We start from the raw sequence: 27,346 nt of genomic DNA, 5'->3' as shown, positions 1-27,346 counted from the left end.
CAGGGTGGGGGCTCGGTGGGGCAGGCTCAGGGCTGCAGGGATCAGGGTGGGGCTCGGTGGGGCGGGCTCAGGGCTGCAGGGATCGGGGTGGGGGCTCGGTGGGGCAGGCTCAGGGCTGCAGGGATCGGGGTGGGGCTCGGTGGGGCAGGCTCAGGGCTGCAGGGAGCGGGGTGGGGGCTCAGTGAGGCAAGCGCTGGGCTGCAGGGATCAGGGTGGGGCTCGGTGGGGCAGGCTCAGGGCTGCAGGGATCAGGGTGGGGCTCGGTGGGGCAGGCTCAGGGCTGCAGAGAGCGGGGTGGGGGCTCGATGGGGCAGGCTCAGGGCTGCAGAGAGCGGGGTGGGGGCTCGATGGGGCAGGCTCAGGGCTGCAGGGATCAGGATGGGGCTCGGTGGGGCAGGCTCAGGGCTGCAGGGAGCAGGGTGGGGGCTCAGTGGGGCAGGCGCAGGGCTGCAGAGGCTCAATGAGGCAGGTGCAGGGGAGCAGGGAGCGGGACAGGGGCTCGATGGGGCAGGTGCTGGGCTGATGGTTGGTGTCTCCCCAGTTTGCCGCCTGGGTGGACGCTGTGGTGTTTGTCTTCAGCCTGGAGGACGAGATCAGCTTCCAGACAGTGTATAACTACTTCCTGCGGCTCTGCAGCTACCGCAGCACGGCCGAGGTGCCCATGGTCCTGGTGGGGACGCAAGGTGAGAGGGACCTAGGGCGAGTGCTGCCGGGACACCCTGGGGTGCCAGGGCTGGCCGGGCCTGTAAGGGGCTCACAGGGACTCCGTGTGGGGCCAGTCGCTCCCCCGACCCAGCCTGTCCTGCACTGGGATGGTGAGCCCTGCCGAGAACATCAAACACCAGGCCACACGGTGCCAGCTGCTGCCTCTCCCTCCCCTGCAGGCACCCTGAGGTGTCCAGCACCTTCCCCACTCTGGCTCTGGGCCCCCCGAGACATCCTGGCACCCCCCTGCAGTAGGTTGGAGTCGGGCAGAGGGTGGAGAGGGGGACTTAGGGGTTCACCAAGGATCTCAGCGCCAGTAAAGGCCGGTGATGGACGTATGAATCTCTCGGGGCCCTGGGCAGAGACTGAAGACGGTGGGTGTGGGGAAACTTGTCCAGGTCCTGCCAGTGCCAGATGCAGAGGAGGAGATGGGTCGGACAGACCTGCCCAGGCTGGCACAGTGGGCTTGAGGGAAGGTGACTGGCTGCATGGGGGCTCCCGTGGGTGGGACAGGCCAGGGGATTTCAGCCAGGAGGAGCTTTCCCTTGGGTCAGAATCAGGGGCACAAGGCAGAAGCTGGCCATCCTGCAGCAGAAGGGGGCAAACAAGGAGCCTGGGGTGTGTCCGCGCTAGCCTGCAGCTGGCAGCCAGCATCCCAGCCTGGCAGCCGGCCTGGAACTCGCAGGTCTCCAGGAAGCCTGTGGGCCTGGTGGCTCAGGCTGCGGCTTGGGCTCTCAAGCCTTGGTGGTAGCAACACCTCTCTGACTGCAAAGGCCTAGCGCTGGCGTTAGCATTACTGCCTCTGCCTCAGGCAGGGTGCCTCATGCGGCCACGAGGCCCAGTCCGGCCTTGCACGGGTCCTACGCTTATTAACCAACACTCATGCAGGCAGGGGATGAAGGCGGGAGGGGCGAGGGACTTCGGCATGGACAGCCTGAGCTCCGGGACTTCTGAAACCTTGATGTGTGCCTGTGATTGTAGACAGAATGGCAGGGGCTGGGGGGAGTGGGATTGCCAGGGGCCGGGGAGGTTGTTCTGCGCATGGGAGTGGCAGTGGGGGTGCTGTAGCCAGAGCTCCAGTGCTTGAGTGGGGATTGAGAAATTCCTAGGATTGGGCTACAAGGAATTAAAGCTAGCAGAGAATCGTCAGTGGTGTCTGCAGCTGGGGACGGTACCTTCCTGACCCAAGTCCTCGGACCCCCGGCGTGGGTTGTGGAACTGGGGGATCTGGAGGCAGGGCTGGTGGGGAGGATGAGGGCTGCCATGTTTCCAGTGACGTGCTGTGGAAGCTGCCTATCTCAGCCGGGACAGAAGGGGCTTGGGCTTTGGGGCTGGTTATCCCAGCCCTGGATGGGGCTGGAGGGACTCCGGGAATGTGCTGTGGGACTCTGGTATCTTGGGGGGCTCCAGGGTGGGATGGGGGTGTGCAGACTTGTCTTCTATCTCTTCCTCTCTTTGGGTTCCAGACGCGATCAGTGCCACAAATCCCCGTGTCATCGATGACTCCCGGGCCCGCAAACTCTCCAACGATTTGAAGCGCTGCACGTACTATGAGACCTGTGCCACCTATGGCCTGAACGTCGAGAGAGTCTTCCAAGATGGTAACTGCAGCGCAGCGCCCGGCCCTACCCCCTCGCTCTCCCGCAGATACGGTGCTCTGGCACCTGCAGCCCCAGATACCTGCAACTGGCTCGCTGGAGTGCTTGGCTCCCCCAAGGGGCCTGTGTGAGCCAAAGGGATTGCACAGCCAGAGAAACGGGCAATTGCAAATGTACTGGGAGGCAGAGGAAATCCAGTTGAATCCTTTGTATCTAGACGTGCTATGGGGAGGGGAACAGCCGAACTGCTGGCTGGTGCAGCTGCCCCGAGAAAGGGAACAGAGCATGGGAACAGCTGGGATAGAAACGCTGCTGCTTTCGCTTGCACAGAGCAGGGGGCTCCAGGGGCTTGCAGCCGGAGCCTTCCTTGGGAGAGACGCTGCACACACTGCTCTCCCTTCCCACCCCGTCTCTCCAGGGCAAGCTTGGCAGGGGCTGTGTGGCCGGATGGATTGGAGCTGCGTGCAGGGGAATGGGAGGAGGAGGAGGAGAAGAACTGTGCTCACAGAGGAAGGGGCATGGAAGGAGGTTTGGAAAGGACAGTGCACTGCTGACAAGGGAGGGGCAGGTTGGAGCAAGGGGCAGCTGGAGTGGAAGTGAAGGAACACAAGGGTGCAATGCAATCCACTGCGGCCGGGCGTGATTTCTTCCTCTCATGGTCCTAGAAGAGGGAAGAGTGGTCTAGTGGGCAGGGCCCCGGCTGACTCTGTCACTGAGTCCTTCCCCTTTTGTAAGCTAGGTAATGATCCTGCTCCCCCTCTGCAAAGCCCCTTGGGCTCCAGGGAAAGGGCTATCCGAGAGCTGAGGGTTCGGGGATTCACCTTCTGGGTGACAGGACCCACTGAAGTAAGAGAAGAAAGTGTAGCAGTGATAACCCTGGTATTGGAAGGCTGGCAGGGAAAACTTGGTCTTGACAGGCTGGGGGTGCAGGGAGTGGAGGAGCCAGATTTTCTTGGCTTTAGATTATAATAAAGTGTTCAGTGCTTTAGGACCTCCTGGGGGTTGCTGACATCCCCTCCCTCCCACTGCCCCTGCTCCTGACCGCACTGCTTTGCTGTCATTAGGCTAATGACTTCCTACCGAGGGGTCATCCCAGGTAAGCGGGATGGGTTGAGCTAGAGAGAGCACGATATGGACACAGATAAACCAGCAGGGGGTGGCAGAAGTGATGGCTCTAAAATGACTGGGATCCAGAGCTGCTATCAAGAGGAGGTCTGGACATTTAGGATGTAGTGGAGACCTGGATTAAACATGGATAAAGGATCGTCTGATGAGACACAGGGAAGTGGGCCTGGGCAATGTGTGTTCTGGGAGATTATGGGAACTAGCGAACTGAATTTACCAGACACTACCAATTTGTGCACTTGCAAGGGACTCCCCAGTGTTACCCTCAGCCTTGCTTCTGGGTGAAGGCAAGAGGGATGATATGGGCCCATTAGCCTGGCACCCGTCCTGGGAAAGTGAGACAGGATTCTGGGGATAAACTGAAGGACAGGAATATCATAATGCCGGTCGAGATGGGTTTATGGAAAATAGGTCTTCTCAAACACAGCTGGTGTCCTGCTAGGAGGAGATTCCAGGTTTGCTTGATAAAGGTGATTGTGTATGTACTAGACGTGGAGTTTGCAAGGTGTTTGACATAAGGCTTTGTCTCCACTTACAGAGCTGCCCTGGTGCAGCTCCGCCCTGTCGCTCCTAGTGAAGATGCTCCTACGCCGATGGGTGAGGGAGCTTCTCCTGTGGCGTAGGTATCCCACCTCCCCAAGAGGCGGTAGCTGGGTTGGCAGGAGAAGCTCTCCCATCGATCTAGCGATAAGTACCTTGTGGTGTAGCTCTACTGACATCAGTGGGGAGCGTCGAGCAGGGCTTAGGGCTTGTCCACATGGAGACTAGTGTAGACATAGCCGACGCTGGCATAACTGATGTCACTCAGGGGTGTGAATAAACCAGCCCCTGAGCGACATGAGTTACACCCCCAAGCGCGCTGGTGTGCACAGCAGTATGTCAGCAAGAGAGCGTCTCCCCAACACAGCTTCTGCCGCCTACAGAGGTGGTTTTGTTATAGCGACAGGAGCTCTCTCCTGTCGACATCGAGTGTTTTCACCAGCTGCACGGAAGCGGCGCAGCTGTATTGGTGTAGACAGTGCCCTGTATCGTACTGCATGTGTAGAGAGCTCCCTTAGTGCGCGGCAAGCTGGGACGTAAATCTAGAGCCACCTGGCCTGCCGCACAGCGCACTGTCGGTCCTCGTGCTCACCCAGCGGTAGGTCAGAGTGCACTATGGCGCCATTAGTGCACAGCAGGAGGGCCTGCTTGGCCAGTGAGTGTGCATCAGCCTAGTGTGCTTTAGAGTTACACCCCAGCCTGCCACACACCACGGCTCCATGTGGAGCAGCCCCCAGTACCTCGTATTGATTTAGATGGACTGTGTGCCCCGAACATAAGGGCGGCCATACTGGGTCAGCCCAAAGGTCCATCCAGCCCAGTATCAGGTCTTCTGACATTGGCCAATGCCAGGTGCCCCAGAGGGAATGAACAGAACAGGGAATCATCAAGTGATCCATCCCCTGTCGCCCATTCCCAGCTTCTGGCAAACAGAGGCCAGGGACACGATGTAAGGTGTAAGCATGACCCAGTCACTGTCCAACATTAAACAGTTTTAAACAAGGTTTGAGGTTTGGTATCCAGGGACCACAGCCTGCTTAGCTCTGTGGCAAACACTCCTCTAAGCACTCTTGTTAACCTGGTATTAAAGCCACAGAACAGAAGGAATAACAGTTGCAGTGCTGGAAAGGTTAAGTATTAAATCAGGCTCTCATTTTAACAACATTCCTTCTCACTTTCCCTTAGCTGGGGAGAGATTTTAGAAGGACCCCCCCTTGTTTGAGGGGTATCACAGGTGATAGTAACGGCACACAGACATAATTAGATGGATGAGCTAGAGCGGTTGTTACTGCTAAAGTCTGATCCCATTTCGCAGAAGGCAAAATAAGCCAAACGCACACGAAAGGGGAGAGAAAAGAAAATGGAGAAAATGCAGCTTCTGTGTGGGTTGTCAACTTTCACTTGCCCCCTCCCCCTGCTGGAGAAACGGGGGCCAGCGCTTGGCTGATCAGCCACTCTGGGGCCTGGCAAACTTGCACCAGCAACAGGCTGTCAGGCCGTTGCTTTTAGCTGCCTCTTTTGGGTCTCAGGCTTTCGGCCGTGTTGCAGAATACCCCGTTTTGGCCAGCTAAGCTGGGCTCCTGTTAGAAGGAAAAAGGAGAGGGTTAGGAAAGAGGAGGAGTGAGGTTGGAAAGGGGAAGGAGACGTGGGGGATGGGGAGAGAGCCGGAGTCTCACATTGCAGGTGGCATTCGGGAATAGCTGGCGCTGGTGTTGTCCGGCTCCCTCTCTGTGGCCCAGTGCGGCCAGCACACCTCTCAGGATTAGAACGAAGAAGGTCCAGGGTCCCACAGGGGATGGGGGAGGCAGTCATGAGGATGAAGCGTGCTCCAGTTGCCAATTTTCCCCCCAAAGTCTCTTTCATTAAGGGCCTGAAAAGGGAGTGGTGGGTGGACTAGCCCATCAGCTGGGCCTAACTGCCGACATGCCAGTTTTGGTTAATTGATTTTCAGTCTCACACGTCTTGTTTACCAGACATGTTTTTAAGACAGTCCTTGACTTATGTCAGCAGGTCTTTTTGTTTGGGCTAATTCAGTTTTTCTCTCTCCCCTTTGTACCTTTTCCCACAAAATTTGTTGTTGCAGCTTGTTGTGACATTTTATGAACTTTCAGTCACTTCTTACAGTTGAATTTACAATGAGGATTAATTTCTAGGCCCAATCATTACAGCCCACCACGCAACTTTCTGATTAAAATATCAGCAGTATCCGGTATCAGTGAAGCGCAGATCAGATGGATTAAGAGTTAAAATGTAGTTATTAATAGAGAGTCACCATTGAGTGTTGGGGTCCACAGGGATTGGTACTTGGCCCAATGCCAGTCAGCATTTTAACCAGCAACCTGGAAATCCATAGAGAATTACTGTGTGGACAACATGAAGATTGGTGTTGGAGGAGATCAGACTAGGTGATGATGAGGTCTCTTCTGGACTTAGTCTGTGAGTTTCCAGTGTGATGCTAAGGCAAAAGTGTTAGTGTGATCTTTGCATGTGTAAACAGGAATAGGAGTAGGGAAGTGATGTTACCTCTGTGCACAGCTGGTGAGTCCGATCCTGAACACGGCAGCCAGTTCTGGTGTTTGCATTTTCAAAAGGAAGTTGAAAAGCTGGAGAGGGTTCAGAAAAGAGAGAGAAATGATTCACAGGCTGGAGAAAATGCCTGGCGGGGAGAGGCTCCAGGAGCTCGATTTGTGTAGCTTCTCACAAAGACGACTGAGAGGTGACGTGACTGCAGTGCAGGCATACCTGGGCACCAGAGGGCTCTGTGCTCTAGTGGAGACAGGCAGAACACTGGCTGGAAGCTGAAACCCGACACATTCGAACCAGAAATGAGCTGCACGTTTTTAACAGTGTGATTAACCACTGCAACAAACTCCCCGGGGAAGGGGTGAGTTCTCCATTTCCAGGTGTCTCTCGGTCCAGACTAAGGGCCTTTCTGGAAGATGCTTTATCTAAGCGCCAGTGACTGGGTTCAGTGCAGGGGTCACTGGGTGAAACTGAATGATCTGTCAGACACAGGAGGTCAGATGATCTGATGGTCCCTTAAATGTTATGAGTCTGTGACCTGTCTGGTCTGCTTTCTTCACTCTGCTGTACAGGGATCAAGTGTTCTACGGCCTCCTTCTTGTGCAGTAGCACTGCAGGTGCCATGGAGCTCTGTGTTTGTCACCATTTTGCCAGCATCAGCATCCTGAATGATGATTATTCCCTTCTACTTCTGTTGCTGGCATGTCTCGGAGGCCTTCCTTTGAGCGTGCTGCTAGTGGTAGCAGATGTGCAGGTCCTGCTAGTGAAGGCAGGGGGCTAGACTCAATGACCTTTAAGGGTCCCTTCCAGTTCTAGGAGGCAGGTATATCTCTATGAACGGGTGATGGGCTGTGCTGAATTCACTCTGCTCTGCTCTGGGCTCTGGAGAGCTGTGGAGAAGGGAAGGGATGTGGGTTCTGGTGTGTTAGGGTCGGGATAGGAGGGGCGAAGCAGTGGGACCCCTCAGCTCTCTGAAGTTTTGGAATGAATTCTCAGTGTTCGTCTTTCTGCCAGCCTGAGATGCAGCGGGACAGCACGCAGGCTTCACCCGCTGCTGTGGCCATAGACCGGGAATGAGGGAAGAGTGCTGGGTCTGTGAAACAGGGAGTGCAGGGACAAGGGTGCTGTTGAGATATTGCTGGGATGCCAGGATCTGATCAGTGAGTCTCAGGATCTGGACACAGTAGCAGAGACAGTGACCAAGCCAGTTTGGCAGGAGGAGCCCGCTAACGCAGGTAAGCAGCGTGTGCTCTGGGGCCCGATGCTGCTGGCTCGGGGAGAGTTTTGAATGAATGTTCCCTTTAGTGATGTCTAAAGGAGCGGTTAGGATCTTGTCTGAGAGCGCAGCAGTGTCTCTGTCCCCATGTCCTTCTAGTCCCTGCTCCCCACCCATTACTGCTCAGCCCCTCCCCACTCGACCCCATTCAGTTCTCCTGGTTCTCTCTCCGCTGTCATAAGAACATAAGTACATAAGACCATCTGATCAGGATGGTGATAGTGACTGTGAGTGTGAAATGCTCAGGGAGATTAGAGAGGCTATTAAAATAAAAAACTCAATAACAATAAGGGGGGATTTCAGTTATCCTCATATTGACTGGGCACATGTCACCTCAGGCTGGGATGCAGAGATAAAGTTTGTTGACAGCTTAAATGACTCCTTCTTGGAGCAGCCAGTCCTGGAACCCCCCAGAGGAGAGGCAATTCTTGATGTAGTCCTAAGTGGAGCACAGGATCGGGTCCAAGAGGTGAATGTAGCTGGACCCCTTGGTAATAGTGACCATAGTATAACTAAATTTAACATCCCTGTGCCAGGAAAAACACCACAGCAGCCCAACACTGTAACATTTAATTTCAGCAAGGGGAACTACACACAAAATGAGGAATTTAGTTAAACAAATTAAAAGGTACAGCGCAAGAAGTGAAATCCCTGCAAGCTGCATGGAAACTTTTTAAAGATAGCATAATAGAGGCTCAACATCATTGTATACCCCAATTTGAAAAACATAGTAAGAGAACCAAAAAAACACCACTGTGGCTAAAAAACAGAGTAAAAGAAGCAGTGAGAGGCAAAAAGGCATCCTTTAAAAAGTGGAAGTTAAATCCTAGTGAGGCAAATAGAAAGGAGCATAAACACTGGCAAATGAAGTATAAAAATAATATTAGGAAGGCCAAAAAAAAATGTGAAGAACAGCTAGTCAAAGACTTAAAAAGTAATAGCAATTTTTTTTTAAGTTCATGAGAAGCAGGAAGCCTGCTAAACCACCAGGGGGGCCACTGGATGATCAAGATGCTAAAGGAGCACTCAAGGATGACAAGGCCATTGCAGAGAAACTACATGAATTCTTTGCATCAGTCTTCACTATTGAGGATGTGAGGGAGATTCCCAAACCTGAGCCATTCTTGTTAGGTAACAAATCTGAAGAGGTGTCCCAGATTGAGGTGTCACTAGAGGAGGTTTTGGAACAAATTGATAAACTAAATAGTAATAAGCTACCAGGACCAGATGGTATTAACCCAAGAGTTCTGAAGGAACTTGAATGTGAAATTGTTTAGTCTGCAGAAGAGGGGGGATTTGATAGCAGCCTTCAACTACATGAAGGGAGGTTCCAAAGGGGATGGAGCTCGGCAGGTCTCAGTGGTGGTAGGTGACAGAAAAAGGAGCAATGGTCTCAAGTTGCAGTGGGGGAGGTCTAGGTTAGATATTAGGAAAAACTTTTTCACTAGGAGTGTAGTGAAGCACTGGAATGGGTTCCCTAGGGAGGTGGTGGAATTTTTTAAGGCCTGGCTGGGATGATTTAGTTGGGAATTGGTCCTGCGTTGAGCAGTGATTGGACTTGATGACCTCCTGAGGTCTCTTCCAACCCTGACATTCTATGATTGTATGACTGCAGATAATTTAAATCAGCTTCTGTATCAAATGACTGGAGGATAGCTAATGTGATGCCAATTTTTAAAAAAGGCTCCATAGGTGACCCCCAGCAATTACAGGCCGGTAAGCCTGACTTCAGTACCGGGCAACTTGGGTGAAACTATAGTAAAGAACAAAATTCCAGGCACATAGATGATCATAATTTGTTAAGGAAGAGTCAACATGTCTTTTGTAAAGGGTAATCGTGTCTTACTAATCTATTAGAGTTCTCTGAAGGGGTCAACAAACATATGGACAAGGGGGATCCAGTGGACATAGTGTACTTAGATTTTCAGAAAGCCTTTGACAAGGTCCCTCACCAAAGGCTCTTAAGCCAAATAAGGAGGCATGTGAAGAGGGATGGTCCTCTCATGGATCAGTAACTGGTTAAAAGAGACGAAACAGAAGGTAGGTATAAATGGTCAGGGTCTGTATTGGGACCAGTCCTATTCAACATAGTCATAAATAATCTGGAAAAAGGGGTAAACAGTGAGGTGGCAAAAATTGCAGATGATCCAAAATTATTCAAGATAGTTAAGTCCAAAGCAGACTGCGAAGAGCTACCAAAGGATCTCACAAAAGTGGGTGACTGGGCAACAAAATGGCAGATGAAATTCAGTGTTGATAAATGTAAAGTGATGTACATTGGAAAACATAATCCCAACTATACATACAAAATGATAGGGTCTAAATTAGCTGTTACCATTCCAGAAAGATCTTGGCATCATTGTGGATAGTTCTCTGAAAACATCCACTCAATGTGCAGCGACAGTCAAAAAAGCGAACAGAATGTTGGGAATCATTAAGAAAGGGATAGATAATAAGACAGTAAATATCATGTTGCCACTATATAAATCCATGGTACCCCCACTTTTTGAATACTGTGTGCAGATGTATGGAGATATACACTTATCTCATAGAGCTGGAAGGGACCCTGAAAGGTCATTAAATCCAGCCCCCTGCCTGGACTGAGTACTGATTTTGCCCCAGATCCCTAAGTGACTCCCTCAAGAACTGAACTCACACCCCTGGGTTTAGCAGGCCAATGCTGAAACCACTGAGTTAGCCCTCCCCTCTAGATTTGGTCACCCCATCTCAAAAAAGATATATTGGACTTGAAAAGGGCAATAAAATGATTAGGGGTATGGAACAGCTGCTGCATGAGAGATTAATAAGACTGGGACTTTTCAGCTTGGAAAAGGCGGGATATGATAGAGGTCTATAAAATGATGACTGCCACTTGGTAAGGCAACTCCCATCTTTTCATGTGCTGTAATAATGCTGCTTACTGAGCGACAGAGTCGTGTGGCATCTTATAGACTAGCAGACGTATTGGAGCATAAGCTTTCCTGGGTGAATACCCACTTTGTCACATGCAACTTCCACTACATGCATCTGACGAAGTGGGCATTCACCCACAAAAGCTCATGCTCCAATACGTCTGTTAGTCTATAAGGTGCCACAGGACTCTTTGTCGCTTTTACAGATCCAGACTAACACGGCTACCTCTCTGATACTTGATAGTGCTTACTGTATTTTTCACTCCATGCATCTGATGAAGTGGGTTTTAGCCCACGAAAGCTTATGCCCAAATAAATGTGTTAGTCTCTAAGGTGCCACAAGGACTCCTCGTTGTTTTTGCTGATACAGACTAACACAGCTACCACTCTGAAACCTAGCTTCCTGGGAAGTTCCATATGTTGTCCTGTCCCCTCTAAACTGGCTTGGAGCTCTCTGTGTAGCGATGCCTGCATCTGTGTGGCTGTCAGAATGACGCCTCTCTCTGCGGAGGGACAGCGTCTGTTCTTAGTGCAAGGGGCTGTACCAAGGGGACTCACCAAATGCCTGGGAGTGGCTCATGTCCATCTCGGGTGTCGAGAGGTTCCTATCGCTAGACAATTGGCTAGTTTGTCCCCGTTCTCCCCGGCATTCAAGGAATCATTCAAGGTATTCCAGGCCCTTGGTCTCTGGATTCGAGACAAGTCCACTCTCCCCCACATCAAGGGGTCAGGCCAGGCCAAGGCATTTATTCCAGAGATGTTTACCAGTTACCCTTCTCCTGAGATAGGATCCTCGGAGATCAGTGGAGTCTGCCTGGGACTAAGGGACATTTGGTCTCTTCACACAGACATTGGTGTAGCTGCAAATGAGGCTGCGACAGCCCTGGCTGGCAGCAGGATTCACACTCGGTGCAGATGACAAGGCAGTGCTCCCTGGCCCCCTCTTGGTGGGCGCTCCTGGACGCTGGGCTGAAGAGAGTGCAGCTGAGTTCTCTGAGCCCCTTCGTGGGATCATCACCGAGGCTTTGGCTGGTTCCCCAGAGCGGACAGCTCGTGGCGGTGAGATGTTTGGGGACCATGTTCTGCAGCAGCATCTGGAACCAAGAGCTGGGAGATGGGTTGAAAAATCGTCTGTACTGCTGCTCAGGAGATGTGATGTTGTGTTGCCCAATCACACGTGAATGCTTCCTATTCCATCACCAAACAAGTTCGTATTCCCAGACCTGTCAGGTGGGAATGGGTCTGTGGAACTGGTGCTTGGCTCGTCATCCAGCCAGAAAAGAGAGCACTAGAGACAGCCGTGGGCATGGGGAGGAAGGCTGGGCCTGGTGGTTGGAGACCTGGGTTCAGTTCCTGCTCCACAGCAACATCCTTTGTGATCCTGGCCATGTCATGTGGGGCTTCTTCTCTGCACGGGGCATTACTGTGCAACAAGCCAGAGCATGAATCTGCAGCACCCTAGCTGGCCACACAGTGACATCCCATGTAGACACGCCCTTGGGTCTCTCGCTCTCTGCCCTAGTTTCCAACTGCAAAATGGGGTAACAGCCCTGCCACCCCTCACAGGGGCACTGTGATGATAAATACCCTAGAGATTGTGAGGAGCCCAGATGCAGTATCTATGACAGGGACAGGAATCCTGCTTGAAACAGGCCCCGGTGGATCTGCTGTTAAAGAAGTGGAGGACCCCTCTATGCTCTGCCTCAGAGACGCCATCCCATGGCCGTGCTAGGCTGGAGCGTCTCCCCACTGCCAGAGCTCGAGTCATGCTGGTTGCTCCAGCCTGGGCTAGGCCCTCCCAAATCTCTTATGGGAGCCTTCATTTTTCCTACTGGTACCCTGAGCCCTGCTGTCTCAAGGAGATGGTCTGATCCTGCCTCTTGCTCTGGAATCGCGCTGCCTCCTGGCCTGAATCTCAGGGCAGGATTTCAGACCTACTGTGCCCAGCGGAAGTGCAGATGGCATGCAGAAAGCCCTCTGCTCTGGGGAGTGAAAAGGTTCTCTGTGGGCAGCAGATAATGTTTGCCTGTTCCCTGCCTGTCTAATCTCTTTGGGACTGTTGGCTGGAGCTGAAGTCTCTGGGCCGCTTCTTGTCTCCTCCCATGAAACCCCCAGAGGAGAGTCCCACTGATTTTAGTCACCCTGCTGTTGCAGGATTCCTGAAGCCCTGGCTAATACCCGCCACAGCCAGCTGTTCTGAAGGGAGCTCTTCCCCTGCAAGCTGTAAGCGCGCCCCCCACACTTGTCCATACCTGCCCCTCCCCTGCCTCACTGCAGAGTTTGCGACTTGCCGCTGTAGGATGCAGGGGAGGCGCTGGGCTTGACGTTCCTTGGTAGTCCAAGGGTGGAAGTGCCATCGCTATGGCGATTATCCCGTTCACTTCTTATTCCTTGTAGTGACCCGTACACCCCCTGCAGCACCCAGAGCAGGTGGTGGATCAGGCCTGCGGGATCCAAGTGTCAGAGCAACTACACACACCAGGGGCCAGGAGAGAATCTGTTCCTCAGAGGGATTCGGAGTCAACACTCCATCTTGAGCAGGAGAGAGTCAGGACAAGAGCTGATGGCAGAATAGGCAAATGAGCTCTGGGCGCCATGGTTCCAGGGAGAGGATGGCAGACACAGCAGCTGGTTTCTGCACCACCTGGTTATTCAGGGCAGGTCCTTCACCTGCCAGCTCCTTCCTTCCTGTGATGGTGGCAAAGAAAACGAGACTCCTCAAGGCACACGCGTCATGGCCCTGCTGCCCTTGGTTCAGGTGCATGTTCCCTGCATTGGATTTCACTGCTCTCCTGCGTGTTTATGCTCGTTTAATGAAGGAATTTCTGCCGAAGGTCTCTGCATAGGCAGCACATCAGTCGGACTGGGCTCCCTCACCGCAACCAATGCAAATCCAAACCCACCAGGAGGAAAACGGCCATCCGGCCAAAGTGCAAACTCGCCACCCAAAGTCCCTCACGGTGCCTGTAGCTACAGTCGCTAATAATTCCTGCCCCATCAGCGCACGTAGGGCTCTCTGCTCCATGAAAACCCCTCACAATGCAAACAAAAGCAGTGGAATAACTAATACAGATGTAGAAACCCCCCCGCGGCGGAACAGGAAATGACAAGCCAGCACTAGCTCAATGAGTCGTCCTCCTTCCCCCTCCGTTGGAACCTGTGCTCACGGAGCATTTCTGATGCAGGCTGCGCCCAGCTGCAGCTCTTCTGTCCAGCTGTGGATAGTGTCCATCTTGCTGCTGCCTCATGCCGTGGTGCGGCTCCACCCCAGAGCTGTCAGCGTGGGCCATCAGGGACTGCCACGTCCTCAGTCTCTCCCAGTCAAACCCCAGCCCACTCTGCCCTTACTTGCTGCCTAGCAGAATCGCCAACACTCTGTGCAGCTTGGGAGAGGACTCAGGAGCCTGGGCAAAAGTGTGTGTGCCAGGTACCCCAGGGTCAGTGTTACGTGGTGTGAAGTGTCTTCCTCTACCAGCTCTTGAGGAGACCAGAGACCTGCCACCAAGGCTGGCGTGGAGCCTCCTGGGCTTGCTGGAGGTGGGGTGTGGGAGCAGACGGCTCCAGCTGTTTCTGTCCCTCGGTACGTGCTGGTAAATTGGCCCCCTCCATTGCATGCCCCCTCCATTGCAGCATTCCGTGTAGTGCATGGAAACAGACGTGACAACAGCACCCATGGTGGAGGTCTGACCACAAGCCAGTGCCCAGTTGTCCAGGAACAATTGGGTGGGCTCATGGGCAGAGCAATAGTCACATGCACGTGGCCTGAGGCTGCATGGCTGAGGCCAGCCTCTGCTGCCAGCCGGACAACAGCTCTGTGCTACCAGTCTGCGGTCACACTCCACCCTCTGAGCACTGGCTTCCAGGGCTGGGTGGGCCACTGCTTCTGAGCGGGGGATTGCATGACTATCGCAGCACGGTGAGGGTCTGCTGGGTCCATCTCGTCACCCTTCTTCTTCTGCCTGCAGACAGGCTGAGGGCGAGGGGTTCTGGTGCCTGCAGTAGTCTGGCTACACATGGCTCTGTGTCTCGACATCACCAGGTCCAGCCAGCATGCTTAGTGCCCCAGCCCAGCACTGGAGTGAGCGCAGAGCCTGGGTGCGAACCTGCTTCCTGAGGCTCACCCCAGAGAAGAGGGAGGTGCTGTTGGTTTGTGGGGTGGGGGCAGCTGGGAGAGATGGCAGAGGTAATACGGGCTGCTCCAATTGAGGGAATTTGGGCTGGACTCCCAGCTCTGGCCAAGAAGGCAGCTCAGCCTTTCCCATCTGCGTGCAGCCATGGTGTTGGGGTACAGGGACCCTCGGGGCTACCTGAGGGTTAGACACCTCCCCGTTCGATGCTGTATTTGGTGTGGCATCTTCAGGCTCTCTGGGAGCTGCAGCCAGCGCAGAGTTTAGCCCAGGGGTTCTCAAACTGGGGATCAGGACTCTTCAGGGGGTCACAAGGTTATCACATGGGGGGGTGTGAGCTGTCACCATCTACCCCAAACCCTGCTTTGCCTCCAGCATTTATAATGGTGTTAAATATATAAACAGGTGTTTTTAATGTATAAGGCAGGGGTCACACTCAGAGGCTCGCTGTGTGGAAGGGGTCACCAGTTCAAAAGTTTGAGAACCGCTGGTTTAGCAGCAGGCGTGTGACAGGGGACATGGTGCCAGCAGCATAGGGCACTGACCAGGTTGGCTTTACCCCATGAAGCTCTCAGTGGCTTTGCACTGCCTGTCTGAGGGGCACCTCTCCCAGTGCCATATTGATGCTTTTGTGATCAGTGGAGCACTGGCTGGAACCCCATACGTAGGAGAGAGGAGCGCTTCTGGCAGGGTATTTTCTGCATGGCCCCTCACCGGGGCGCCTGCTTCCCCTGTTCCCATGTGCGTCTGCCTTCAGGGCATTCTGTGGAGCTGTCTGCTCTCCCCAGGATGGGCAGGGCTCCAGCAGAGACTATGAAGGCCTGGGGTCTGGGTTCTGAGCCTGTGCTTACTGTGTGGGTCACAGGAGAGGGCTGTGTTTATCTTTGTTTAAACATGGGTAGAGGAGTGTCTAGAGAAGGGTTCCCAGTTTGGAGGATGGAGGTGCCAAGTGCCCAGGTGGAGGACAAGGATGTGGAGGTTGGGATGGGGGCCACCGGGGCATTTGAGGCGGATCACAGGAGCGGCTGGGATGAAGGCCAGGGCTAGCTGGTGTGCTCAGGGCATGCCCAGTTTAGGAGCTGGCTCTGTGAGCTGCTGCACCCTCTGCCGTTCCTGCGGGAGCCCGTCCGCTGCCCCAGATGCCTTGCAACAGCTTTCCAAAGTGGGGGTGGGATAGCTCTGTGGTTTGAACATTGGTCTGCTAAACTCAGGGTTGTGAGTTCAATCCTTGAGGGGGCCACTTAAGGATCTGGGGCAAAAAAAATCAGTACTTGGTCCTGCTAGTGAAGGCAGGGGGCTGGACTCAATGATCTTTCAAGGTCCCTTCCAGTTCTAGGAGATAGGTATATCTCCAATTATTATATATATAAAAAAAAAACTTCAGCAGCTGCAGGTTCAGCCTGGCCCTGTTCTGAGACCAGGGCTTGGGTACGGAGCCAGTGCCACAGACTGATGGGGGCGTCCCAAGAAATTATGGGAATTTGACCATTTCTCCTGCAGTTCACCTGGGCTCCTAGAAGATCTTTCACAATCCTCCTGAAGCCAGTGCTTTATGGGGCAGTGCCAGGAACATAAGAACGGCCGTACCAGGTCAGACCAAAGGTCCATCTAGCCCAGTATCTGTCTGCCGACAGTGGCCAATGCCAGGTGCCCCAGAGGGAGTGAAGCTAACAGGCAATGATCAAGTGATCTCTCTGCTGCTATCCATCTCCATCCTCTGACGAACAGAGGCTAGGGACACCATTCTTTACCCTTCCTGGCTAATAGCCATTTATGGACTTAGCCACCATGAATTTATCCAGTTCTCTTTTAAACACTGTTATAGTCTCAGCCTTCACCACCTCCTCAGGCAAGGAGTTCCACAAGTTGACTGTGAGCTGCATGAAGAACTTCCTTTTATTTGTTTTAAACCTGCTACCCATTAATTTAATTTGGTGACCCCTAGTTCTTGTGTTATGGGAATAAGTAAATAACTTTTCCTTATCCACTTTCTTCATATCACTCATGATTTTATATATCTCTATCATACCCCCCCTTAGTCTCCTCTTTTCCAAGCTGAAGAGGCCTAACCTCTTTAATCTTTCCTCGTATGGGACCCTCTCCAAACTCCTAATCATTTTAGTTGCCCTTTTCTGAACCTTTTCTAGTGCTAGAATATCTTTTTTTGAGATGAGGAGACCACATCTGTACACAGTATTCGAGATGTGGGCGTACCATGGATTTATATAAGGGCAATAATATATTCTCAGTCTTATTCTCTATCCCCTTTTTAATGATTCCTAACATCCGGTTTGCTTTTTTGACTGTCGCTGCATACTGCGTGGACATCTTCAGAGAACTATCCACAATGACGCCAAGATCTTTTTCCTGACTTGTTGTAGCTAAATTAGCCCCCATCATATTGTATGTATAGTTGGGGTTATTATTTCCAATGTGCATTACTTTACATTTATCCACATTAAATTTCATTTGCCATTTTGTTGCCCAATCACTTAGTTTTGTGAGATCTTTTTGAAGTTCTTCACAATCTGCTTTGGTCTTAACTATCTTGAGCAGTTTAGTATCATCTGCAGACTTTGCCACCTCACTGTTTACCCCTTTCTCCAGATCATTTATGAACAAATTGAATAGGATTGGTCCTAGGACTGACCCTTGGGGAACACCACTAGTTACCCCTCTCCATTCTGAGAATTTACCATTAATTCCTACCCTTTGTTCCCTGTCTTTTAACCAGTTCTCAGTCCATGAAAGGACCATACCTTTTATCCCATGACAGCTTAATTTACGTAAGAGTCTTTGGTGAGGGGCCTTGTCAAAGGCTTTCTGGAAATCTAAGTACACTGTGTCCACTGGATCCCCCTTGTCCACATGTTTGTTGACCCCTTCAAAGAACTCTAATAGATTAGTAAGACACGATTTCCCTTTACAGAAACCATGTTGACTATTGCTCAACAGTTTGTTTTTCTATATGGGACACGTACCCGAGGGCCGGGCAAACTGCAGTGGTACGGCGCTCCCCTAGGGAGCCAGGAGCAGCTCCATGCTCTAGTCTGCTGCAGCCTGAGGCAGCCGCAGGGCGTCCCTGGTGTCACAGCGAGGGGCAGTTTGAAGCCCCAGGTAATGGCTGCAGGCAGAGGCAGGAGCCGGCACTGGGTCTCTCTGAACTGCTCTGGAGAGGCAGTTGGGTGAGGAAAGCCATCTGACCCTAGTCCCTCTCTTCTCTCTTTCAGTGGCTCAGAAGGTGGTGGCCCTGCGGAAGAAACAGCAGCTCTCCATAGGGCCCTGCAAGTCCCTGCCCAATTCACCTAGTCATTCGTCTGTCTCTGCTGCCTCTATTCCTTCTGTGCACATCAACCAGGTGAGAAGTGGGACGCACTCCCCGCTGGCTGAAAGGTAAGGGCTGGGTCTGCCTAGCCCCTGTCTCTGAACGCACCCTGGAGTAGCCAGTGCAAGTGGAAGGGCAGCCGGCTGGGGGCTGCCGGCCTAGGGCCCACAACAGCTCACTGCCTGCCTGGGGCCCAGGGAGGGCTGCAGGGAAGGAGCATGGGGGCCCCAAAGCCCCGGGGCAGCGTGTAGAGTCTAGCCTGGCTGCCCTGGGCTGGCTCTGTAGATGGGGGAGCGGACACACTGTGCAGCTGGCTGTGCTGTCAGCTGGACATAGGGAAGGCCGATGGTCCCTCCCGCAGCGTGAGGGACGCTCCAGGGGCTGAGGTCCCTCCCGCAGCTGGGGGGTGCAGCCAGGCTGTGCTATGGAGAGGGCTGAGCTGAGGCTGTGGAGACTCTGAGAGCCAGGCAGGAACCTGCCCCCGGGTGGGGGGCACCTGGAGAAGCTCCAAGAAGGTGCTGGGGGGAGCCCATGGGATGGAGTCAGTTCCTGGGAGCTGCTGCTCCAGGGCTAGGAACAGGCTATGCCAAGGCCTATGGCTGTCCCCTGCCATGCACCAGGGGCAGGGCCAGCCTGCGGGGAGCCCCAGGGACTCAGTGCAGGTACCGAAGGTGGTGGAGGAGGAGGGGTTGTGTTGGTGGGGTTCTGGGGAAGGCAGAGTCCTTGAAAAAGGGATGGGCTCCACCATCAGCAAAGGGAACCAGGCTGCCAGCAGACAGCAGGCTAGGTTTGGGGGTAACCGCCTAGGAGCCAGGGAGGTCACTGAGCCAAAGGGACTGGTGTAGCCAGGGCAGAAATTCCAGCTGACCTGGGGCAGGGGCAGGCTGAGTCTGGGTAGAGACATTGCAGGGAAGGAGAAGACTTCAGGGGCAGACCACTCCAGGAGCAGTATGGGGCGTTGCAACAAGGAATGAAACAAATTGTAGAAATGTGTCTGCTCCGCTGAGAGATACTGATGAGTGAAAGGCCGCGACTCGAGGCCTGGCCCCAGAGGGTAGTGTGAAGAACAGGCATCCCTGCCAGGTGGGACACAGATAGTGGCTGTACCCCACGCAGGCAGGGCAGCCGGAGGGGGGAGAGGGGCACTCTGCCCAACAGATTCCTTGAGAACTCACCTAGCGGAGACATGCACACAGCAGATCCGTTTGGTGGAGAGGGAGCTGATTGGTTTCTGAACGGGCTGATGTGACGGGGTGGCCTATGATAGCTGGGGCTGGACCCAGTGACCCAGGAGGTGCCTCTCAGCCCTGTGCACACCCCCCCGTAAGGGCATCCAGCTCCGGGACAGGAGACCTTTCACGCAGTTCTGAGGGAGATTGGAGAGGCAGCGAGGTCTAAGCACACAGGACTTCTGCTCCCTGCATTTAAATCAGTCATTTCTCACAAGGAGTTTCTCCACGCTGGAAACGACTGTGTCTTGGAGTAGCGAGTCCTGGAGCACAGGGAATGCTCCCAGCGCACAGCTGCTGGTTCAAGGAGTAACTTGGGTAAGCCACCAAGTACCAGTGACTGTGGGATGGGTCAGTTCACCGTCCTGACGGGAGGGAAGGTACCAAACACCAGCCCAGTGACACTCGGCTCTGGGAAGGGGGATTCCAAACCCTGAAGATCCTGGAGTCCAAAGTGAGGATGTTACAATCTTTCGACTCAGCGTGGGAGCCCGGAGGCACCAAAACAGAGTCCTAGCAGGCAGGGAAGCTGTAGACCGCAAAGGCGGCAGGGCAGCAAGAGCTTAGCCAGTCTGGCTACATAACCAGGTTCCAGGGTGCCCGAGGCAAACAGACCCCTTGCTGGGCCAGGGATATGCAGCCAAGGGTGGCCTGCAGAAGAACAAACTCTGGCAGGTAAGGTGGGTGCAGAAACAGGGAGCCTGAGGAAATTTAAAGAGCAAATATCTGAAGACTTTGAAACAGAATATTGTCGAAGTGTTTGAGAAGCAGGAAGGCTGTGAGAAAATGGTTCTTGGGAGCCCTGGGGAAAGGGCGCAGGTAAGGAGGAGGAGGATATTGCAGACAGCCATCAGTCTTCAATCCAGAGAGCATGTTGGGAGATGGCTGCCCTGGCCCTGCAGGTAAAGATGAGGTGCTGTCCGAGACAGAGGTGTACGAGAGGAGGTGCTGGACACACTGGTCAGTAGGGAGCAGCAAGTCTCCGGAACTGGATTTTTGTCTGCTCGAGAGTCCAAGCAGCTGAGCTGCTAGCAAGAGTTTGCGTCTTAGTCAAGTGAACTCCCACAGCAGAGACCTGGAAGGTACAAACAGTGTGCCTGACTCACAGACCTGGGAGCCTGGCTCAAGGAGTGCTTGAAGTGGTTAAAACAAAGATTAAACACAGAACTGAACATGCTGAGAATGAGGCCGTAACAGGGACACAGTTGCCAGAATGAGCTGCTAGCGTCTTTCATTGGGTGAGTTTCTAGTCAGGTTCCTGGTCTTTGTCCTTTCCTTAGAGTCACAGAGTTTAATGGCCACCAAATCATCTGTCTGACCCCCTGTCTACCCAGCGCCTGCCCACTCAGCGCAGCATTCCAACTGAGACACACGAGGGGCAACTGATGTGCCACAGGCAGAGACTGTGGGGGACTGAGGTGCACCGTGTTTGAGCAATGGCAGGGAAATGATACTGAGATAGACGCGGGTAATCCTGGCGAGTGATCTGCAGCCACATGCTACAGAGGGAGGCAAAAAGGTCACAGTCAGTCGGACCTTCCTGACCGCACATGTGACAGTTCATTAGACCCTGGGCATTGGCACGAGAAGACAGCGAACCCAGCCCTGAGAGCACTGCTTCCTGCAGCCCTGGCCGAGCCGCCCAGTGATCTCTGCACACCCTCAAGGGCTCCGAAGCCAGACCCTGTTCCCTGGGACTCTCACTCCCAGCTACCGAAAGAAGTCAGTCCGTGATTGGGGCCGGCCCAGCCAGTGGGCTCCTCAGAGCCGATACCCGGCTCTCGCTCCCGGCTGCTGAAAGGAGCCAGTCCATGATCGGGGCCGGCCTGGCCAGTGGCCTCAGAGCCTCTGCGGAGACGCTGGAACCCTCCACAATGCAAATTAGTTTAAATGACTGGAAGCAAAGGAAACCGAAGCACGAACCCAGCGTGCGGAGACAGAGAAACTGAGGCGGGAGCAGCTGGGTGTTAGATGTGCAGCTGCGGACACCCAGACCTGCAGCTGGAGGGGGAGAGAGGGTGGCAGAGAGTCAGAGCAGCTGCTTCTGCCAGCGTGGGCTCTGCCTGAAACGTGGCTTCCCTGTGCTGAGGACTCTGAGTCCAGATAAATGCTGCCTTGTTGTGAACGGGCCGTGCTGCAGACACTGAGAGCATCGTGTCCTGACAGAGGGATGTCTCTCCAGGAGTCTGGGGAGACATGCTGCGAGTCAGAGGGGGCTGATGCCCACAGACCTGGTCTGGGAGCATGGGTCCGTGGCGCTCATCGTGGGGAAAGCTAAGCCTAGAGCTTGGCAGACCATGGGGGTCCTCCCCGAAAGTATATCGAGGCTATGGCAGAGCTCAGCCCTGGAGAGCTTTGAGACGTGCACCCCGCCTCGCAGCCTGGTTTGTCCAGGGCAGATCCCTGCAGGACAGCTGCAGTGCGGAGTCTGTTTCATGCCTGGGTTTGCAAGGGACCTGTGCCAGCGGTCTCTAGCTTCGTAGGAGCACTACTGCATTCCGAAGACCTTCCAGCCTCTGGAGAGATCCCAGCTCGTCCTCTCACCACAGCCAGCCACACGCAGGCTGCTGGGGCGTCTGGCCCGTTCCCCTGGCAGAAGGCAGTCTACCAGCCAGCAGACACGGTGGGGGAACCCCTCTCGCTGAGCGAAAGTCAGTCTGCACAGGGGAGCCTTCCACTCACCCCTTCCTGCAGCAGCTTCCGCACTGGGGTGGGGAATGCCCCCAGGTCTGTGGGCCCTGGGGAGCAGAGCAGGCCATGTCATGGCAGGGCTCTGGGGAAGGGTGCGGCTCCCCATTTCCTGACAGAGAGCACCATGGACCATGTGCTGTCTCAGGGGGCAGGTCAGGGCTTGGACATCTCTGGTCCAGAAGCCATCCGCACTCAGCAGTGCTAACGAGTGAGAGCGGCCTGGCCCATTCCCTTGGCAGGAAGCATTCATTGCCCAGGAGGGGCTCTGGAAGGAAACTGTCCTCAAATCCCTGTTCCCTTGGACAGATCAGTTCGCCAGTAATCAGAGCAAGTGCCCCTTGCTCTGCTCCATACACAGTCTCTCACATGCCTTCCTCTTCTCATGGACAGGTCTCCTGCATGCTTTCTCCAGGGCCTCATCTCCAGGGTCATAAGGGGAGTAGATGAGATGCAGCTACAATGAATTGTGCAGCTCCTTTTGAGGAGAGATGGACCTGCTACAATGTCTGTATGGCCCCCACTCCCACTTTCAAACATCCTGGATCTTCTGTCTCAAAAGCAGGGGCAGATCCTTCAGGTCGCTGCCGCTGGCCACGTGAACGTTAGCTCACTGAGCATCACCAAAAGATCCCGCTTCACAGATGTTCATGTCATCTTCATCCACAGCAAGGAACCACCCACCAGCTCCCTCTGCAGGGGGTGGGCGCAAGGTTCTCTGTTTGGGGTACTTGGACACACCTGGTCCTTGTACAAACTCCTGCCTTGAGGACTGAACTGTCTCCTTTGCTTGTAGCAAACCGGTCCTGCCGTCACTTCAGTCAGAGCCCCCCTGGCTGCAGCCTCTGCCTGCCATCCGCCTGAGCCTCCCTGGTGCTCACCCCCTGTGGTCACCCAGACTCCTCCAGGGTGTTAATCCATCAGTTAGATGGTCCGCCTGGTCTGCTGGGACCCAGGAAGGACTGTTCCCTTTTATCACCAGTCTCTCAATGGCTTTCTCGGTGGCTGTCGCCACAGCCAGAGATGGTGAGCTGCGAGCCCTGAGACCTCGCTTTCCTACATGGTGCTCATAGGGATAGGGGAGGCTCAGTCCCTGCCCCAAGCCTTCTCCAAGGTGTGTTCTTGCTCCCATCTGAAGCAGGCAAGTGACCTACCTGATTTCTCACCCTGGGGAGGGGAGGCTGCATGCCTTAGGTGCTCAGAGAGCCCCTTCTGTTTATCCAGATAGGACAAAACCACTCTGGAGTTGCCTGGTAGGTTGCAGCCTGCAGTGGTAGTTCTGGGGGCAGTCTTTTCCCCAGAGGTTATCCCAGTGGACCAGCCCATTTTGTTGTGAGCTGCAGGCCTCCCCCCTCCCGTGGGTATCGGCACTGCAGCTCCTTTAGCGAGACTTAGGAACCTTGCTACCAGAGAGCTTGGCGGGGTTGCATCATGGAGTCGTCTGCACCTTGGTGCTGTGTTCTTGCCTAGATCTGGCTCCCTCCTCAGACCTCACCTGCCTCGTTTGGGAGCTGCTCGCTCATCGTCGGATTGTCAGTGGTGTGTGTGGATCCTCACTGGCAGGAGGTGGAGATGGTTGTGCAGATCCTGCAACCTGTGCTCCTCTCCCACTCCTTCGAGGCCAGCTTGCCCTCTGGATCAATGAGGGAAGGGCGTGGTGGGAGAGACTGCATCCCCCAGGGGGGACTCCAAGCGGGGTGCTGCTGGATGCACCATACGCAGGCGCCACCCCAATGGACGCGGCTGGGCAGGAGGCCCCACACGTGCCCCGGCAGTGGGATTCACCCGGACAAATGTCACCAACAACTGGTTACTGTACAGTCAGGAGCCATTCTTTACAGTGAGCACTTGGCCTGAGGAACTCACTGCCACTAGTCCGAGGGCTGAGCAGGAGTCATAGAATCATAGAATATCAGGGTTGGAAGGGACCTCAGGAGGTATCTAGTCCAACCCCCTGCTCAAAGCAGGACCAACACCAACTAAACCATCCCAGCCAGGGCTTTGTCAAGCCGGGCCTTAAAAACCTCTAAGGAAGGAGATTCCACCTCCTCCCTAGGGAACCCATTCCAGTGCTTCACCACCCTCCTAGTGAAATAGTGTTTCCTAATATCCAACCTAGACCTCCCCCACTGCAACTTGAGACCATTACTCCTTGTTCTGTCATCTGCCACCACTGAGAACAGCCAAGCGCCATCCTCTTTGGAACCCCCTTTCAGATAGTTGAAAGCAGCTATCAAATCCCCCCTCATTCTTCTCTTCTGCAGACTAAACAATCCCAGTTCCCTCAGCCTCTCCTCATAAGTCATGCGCTCCAGACCCTTAATCATTTTTGTTGCCCTCCTCTGGACTCTTTCCAATTTTTCCACATCCTCCTTGTAGTGTGGGGCCCAAAACTGGACACAGTTCTCCAGATGAGGCCTCACCAATGTCGAATAGAAGGGAATGATCACGTCCCTCTATCTGCTGGCAATGGCCCTACTTATACAGCCCAAATGCCGTTAGCCTTCTTGGCAACAAGGACACACTGTTGACTCATCTCCAGCTTCTAGTCCACTGTAACCCCTAGGTCCTTTTCTGCAGAACTGCTTCCTAGCCATTCGGTCCCTAGTCTGTAGCAGTGCATGGGATTCTTCTGTCCTAAGTGCAGGACTCTGCACTTGTCCTTGTTGAACCTCATCAGGTTTCTTTTGGCCCAGTCCTCCAATTTGTCTAGGTCCCTCTGTACCCTATCCCTACCCTCCAGCGTATCTACCACTCCTCCCAGTTTAGTGTCATCTGCAAACTTGCTGAGAGTGCAATCCACGCCATCCTCCAGATCATTAAGGAAAATATTGAACCAAACTGGCCCCAGGACCGATCCTTGGGGCACTCCGTTTGATACCGGCTGCCAGCTAGACATGCAGCCAGATAAGAGTCAGATGTTTGTCTGGGTACAGGCGCATCTGGAGCTGCCACAGGGGGGTGACAAAAAACTGAAATGAACCCAAGAGTCTGGCAGGGCTCCCTGGCCTCCTGCTTTGGGGTGTTTGCAGTCTCCCTGGGAAGGGGCAGGAGAGAAGAACTGCTCACCACAGGCCTCATGCAGCTGGCATTGTGCCAGCTGTGCCCTCCTGGTTTACTCTGGCTGGTTTGGGCTGCTGGGATAGTCTGTGTAATGGGGATGCTGAGAGCCACTGAACCGAACTAACTCTGCATACGATGGAAACCTCACTGCACTCCCAGGTCCAGCACCAAGGGGCTAGTGCTACAGTCCTCAGAGAAGCCAGCTCTGCTGCAGTGTCACGAGCCGCATCCCAGCCCGGGGAGAACACGGAGTCAGGGTTGTTGTGAGCTGTGTGGTCCCCCGTGGGCTCCAAGCCCTTGTCTGAGCCGGCTTCCCTGGGGCGCCAGGGACAGTCTGAGGTGACCCTGCGGTGCGAGGTCGCTCAATGTGAGCACACCCAAGGGGGATGTTGCAGCCACCCGGGGGGCAGTCTGCAGACGGGTGCCAGTCGCACGCCAGCTCACCCAGCTCTCTCTCTTGCAGGCCACCAATGGCAGCGGCGCCTTTAGCGACTACTCCTCCTCTGTGCCCTCCACCCCCAGCATCAGCCAGCGGGAGCTGCGCATCGAGACCATCGCTGCCTCCAATACCCCCACCCCCATCCGCAAGCAGTCCAAGCGGCGCTCCAACATCTTCACGGTAAGCATGGCCCGTGGCGGGACGCACCAGGCAGGCGGGCGAGGGGAGAGTGGCCCCATCAGCACAGGGCGGCCCTGCTCACGGCCATTTCACGTGCTGGTGCCACCGAGCAGAGCGTGACTTCTGTGGCACGTGGGCGCAGAGAGGCTGTGGGGAGCGCGACGCAGTGCGTTTGTGTGTGTGTGTGCGTCCTCCGTGTGTGTGTGCACGCACATCCTCTGTGTGTGCATCCTCTGTGTGCATGTGTGAATTCACCGTGTGTATGTGTCCCCTGTGTGTGTGTGTGTGTGTGTGCATGTGTGTGCATCCTCTGTGTGTGAATTCGCCCTGTGTGTGTGTGTGTGTGAATTCGCCCTGTGAGTATGTGTATGTATCCCCTGTGTGTGTGTGCGCTCACATCCTCTGTGTGTTTGTGTGCATGTGTGTGCATCCTCTGTGTGTGTGTGCGCGCGTGTGCATATCCTCTGTGTGTTTGTGTGTTCATCCTCTGTGTGCGTGTGTGAATTCGCCCTGTGTGTGTGTCCTCTGTGTGTGTGTGTGCATGCATGCATATCCTCTGTGTGTGCACGTGTGCATGTGTGTGTATCCTGTGTGTGTGTGTGTGTGTGTGTATGCATTCTGTGTGTGGGTGCATCCTCCATGTGTTTCCTCCGTGTGCATGTGTGTGTGCATCCTCTGTGTGCCTGTCCTTTGTGTGTGCATGTGCATCCTCCGTGTGTGTGTGTGAATCCACCCCTTGTGCGTGTGCATCCTCCATGTGTATGTGTATTGCGTACGTGGGTCTCCTCTGCGTGCATAAGCGTGTGCATCCTGTGTGTGTATCCTCCACAACCATGTATGCGTGTGCATCCTCCTGGCGGGGGGCGTGAGGAGCGGCTCTGCCTGTGGGCGTACAGCGCTGGTGCTCCTTTCCCATCGCTCTCCCTGGTGCCTTGTCCCACGCACAGGGGCTGACATCCCCAGAGGCTGGGGCTCTGTTTCTGCACTGGCTGAATGGGCCAGGCAGGGTCTCGTAGGCAGTGGTGCTCAGAGCCAGCAATGGCGCGTGGAGCTCCTCTTGCATCCATGTGTGATGCTAGCCGGACACCTAGGAGCTTTGTGGAGCCCCTGCTGATATGTAAGGGGAGGGCTGGGCGTGTCTGAACCAGGGGATTGAGGGACCTCCAGCCCTGCGACATCACGGGGAGTCAATTGGGGACATTTCCAGCTGTTATTTCTGCTGGTTGTGTTTGCACCCCATCTCTCAGCACACTCTACACCCATGTGCACACACAGCCACCCCACTGTGCCCAAGGCACCTAGGCCTCTGCACACACCATCCTGACATGCCCCACATGCACCTCCGTCCCCATGTCTGAACACACACAACAAGTAGGAACCCCACTGTTCCCCAACACCTGTACACCAGTGCGCACACCTGCTCACTGTTCCCCAACACCAGTGCGCACACCTGCCCACTGTTCCCCAACACCAGTGTGTACACACGTCCACTGCTCCCCAACACCCACCCACTGTTCCCCAACACCCGTACATCAGTGCACACACCCACCCACTGCTCCCCAACACCTGTACACCAGTGCGCACACCCATCCACTGTTCCCCAACACCAGTGCACA

General features: G+C 54.4%; 1 protein-coding gene across 3 annotated transcripts in view; it reads left to right on the top strand.

Annotated features, from left to right (window-relative positions):
• The window catches only part of AGAP3 (ArfGAP with GTPase domain, ankyrin repeat and PH domain 3), a 226,202-nt gene that overhangs the window by 80,455 nt on the left and 118,401 nt on the right, over nucleotides 1-27,346 (top strand). For all 3 annotated transcript variants that reach the window (XM_050942486.1, XM_050942483.1, XM_050942484.1), the window contains exons 5-8: nucleotides 542-683; nucleotides 2,172-2,306; nucleotides 18,037-18,164; nucleotides 25,575-25,730. In XM_050942486.1, the coding sequence (XP_050798443.1) occupies nucleotides 542-683; nucleotides 2,172-2,306; nucleotides 18,037-18,164; nucleotides 25,575-25,730 (561 nt within the window). The remainder of the gene's footprint in view (nucleotides 1-541; nucleotides 684-2,171; nucleotides 2,307-18,036; nucleotides 18,165-25,574; nucleotides 25,731-27,346) is intronic.

Source organism: Gopherus flavomarginatus, chromosome 2 (genome assembly GCF_025201925.1).
Source record: "Gopherus flavomarginatus isolate rGopFla2 chromosome 2, rGopFla2.mat.asm, whole genome shotgun sequence".
NCBI lineage: Eukaryota > Metazoa > Chordata > Testudines > Testudinidae > Gopherus > Gopherus flavomarginatus.
This window is presented reverse-complemented; position numbering and strand designations above follow the sequence as displayed.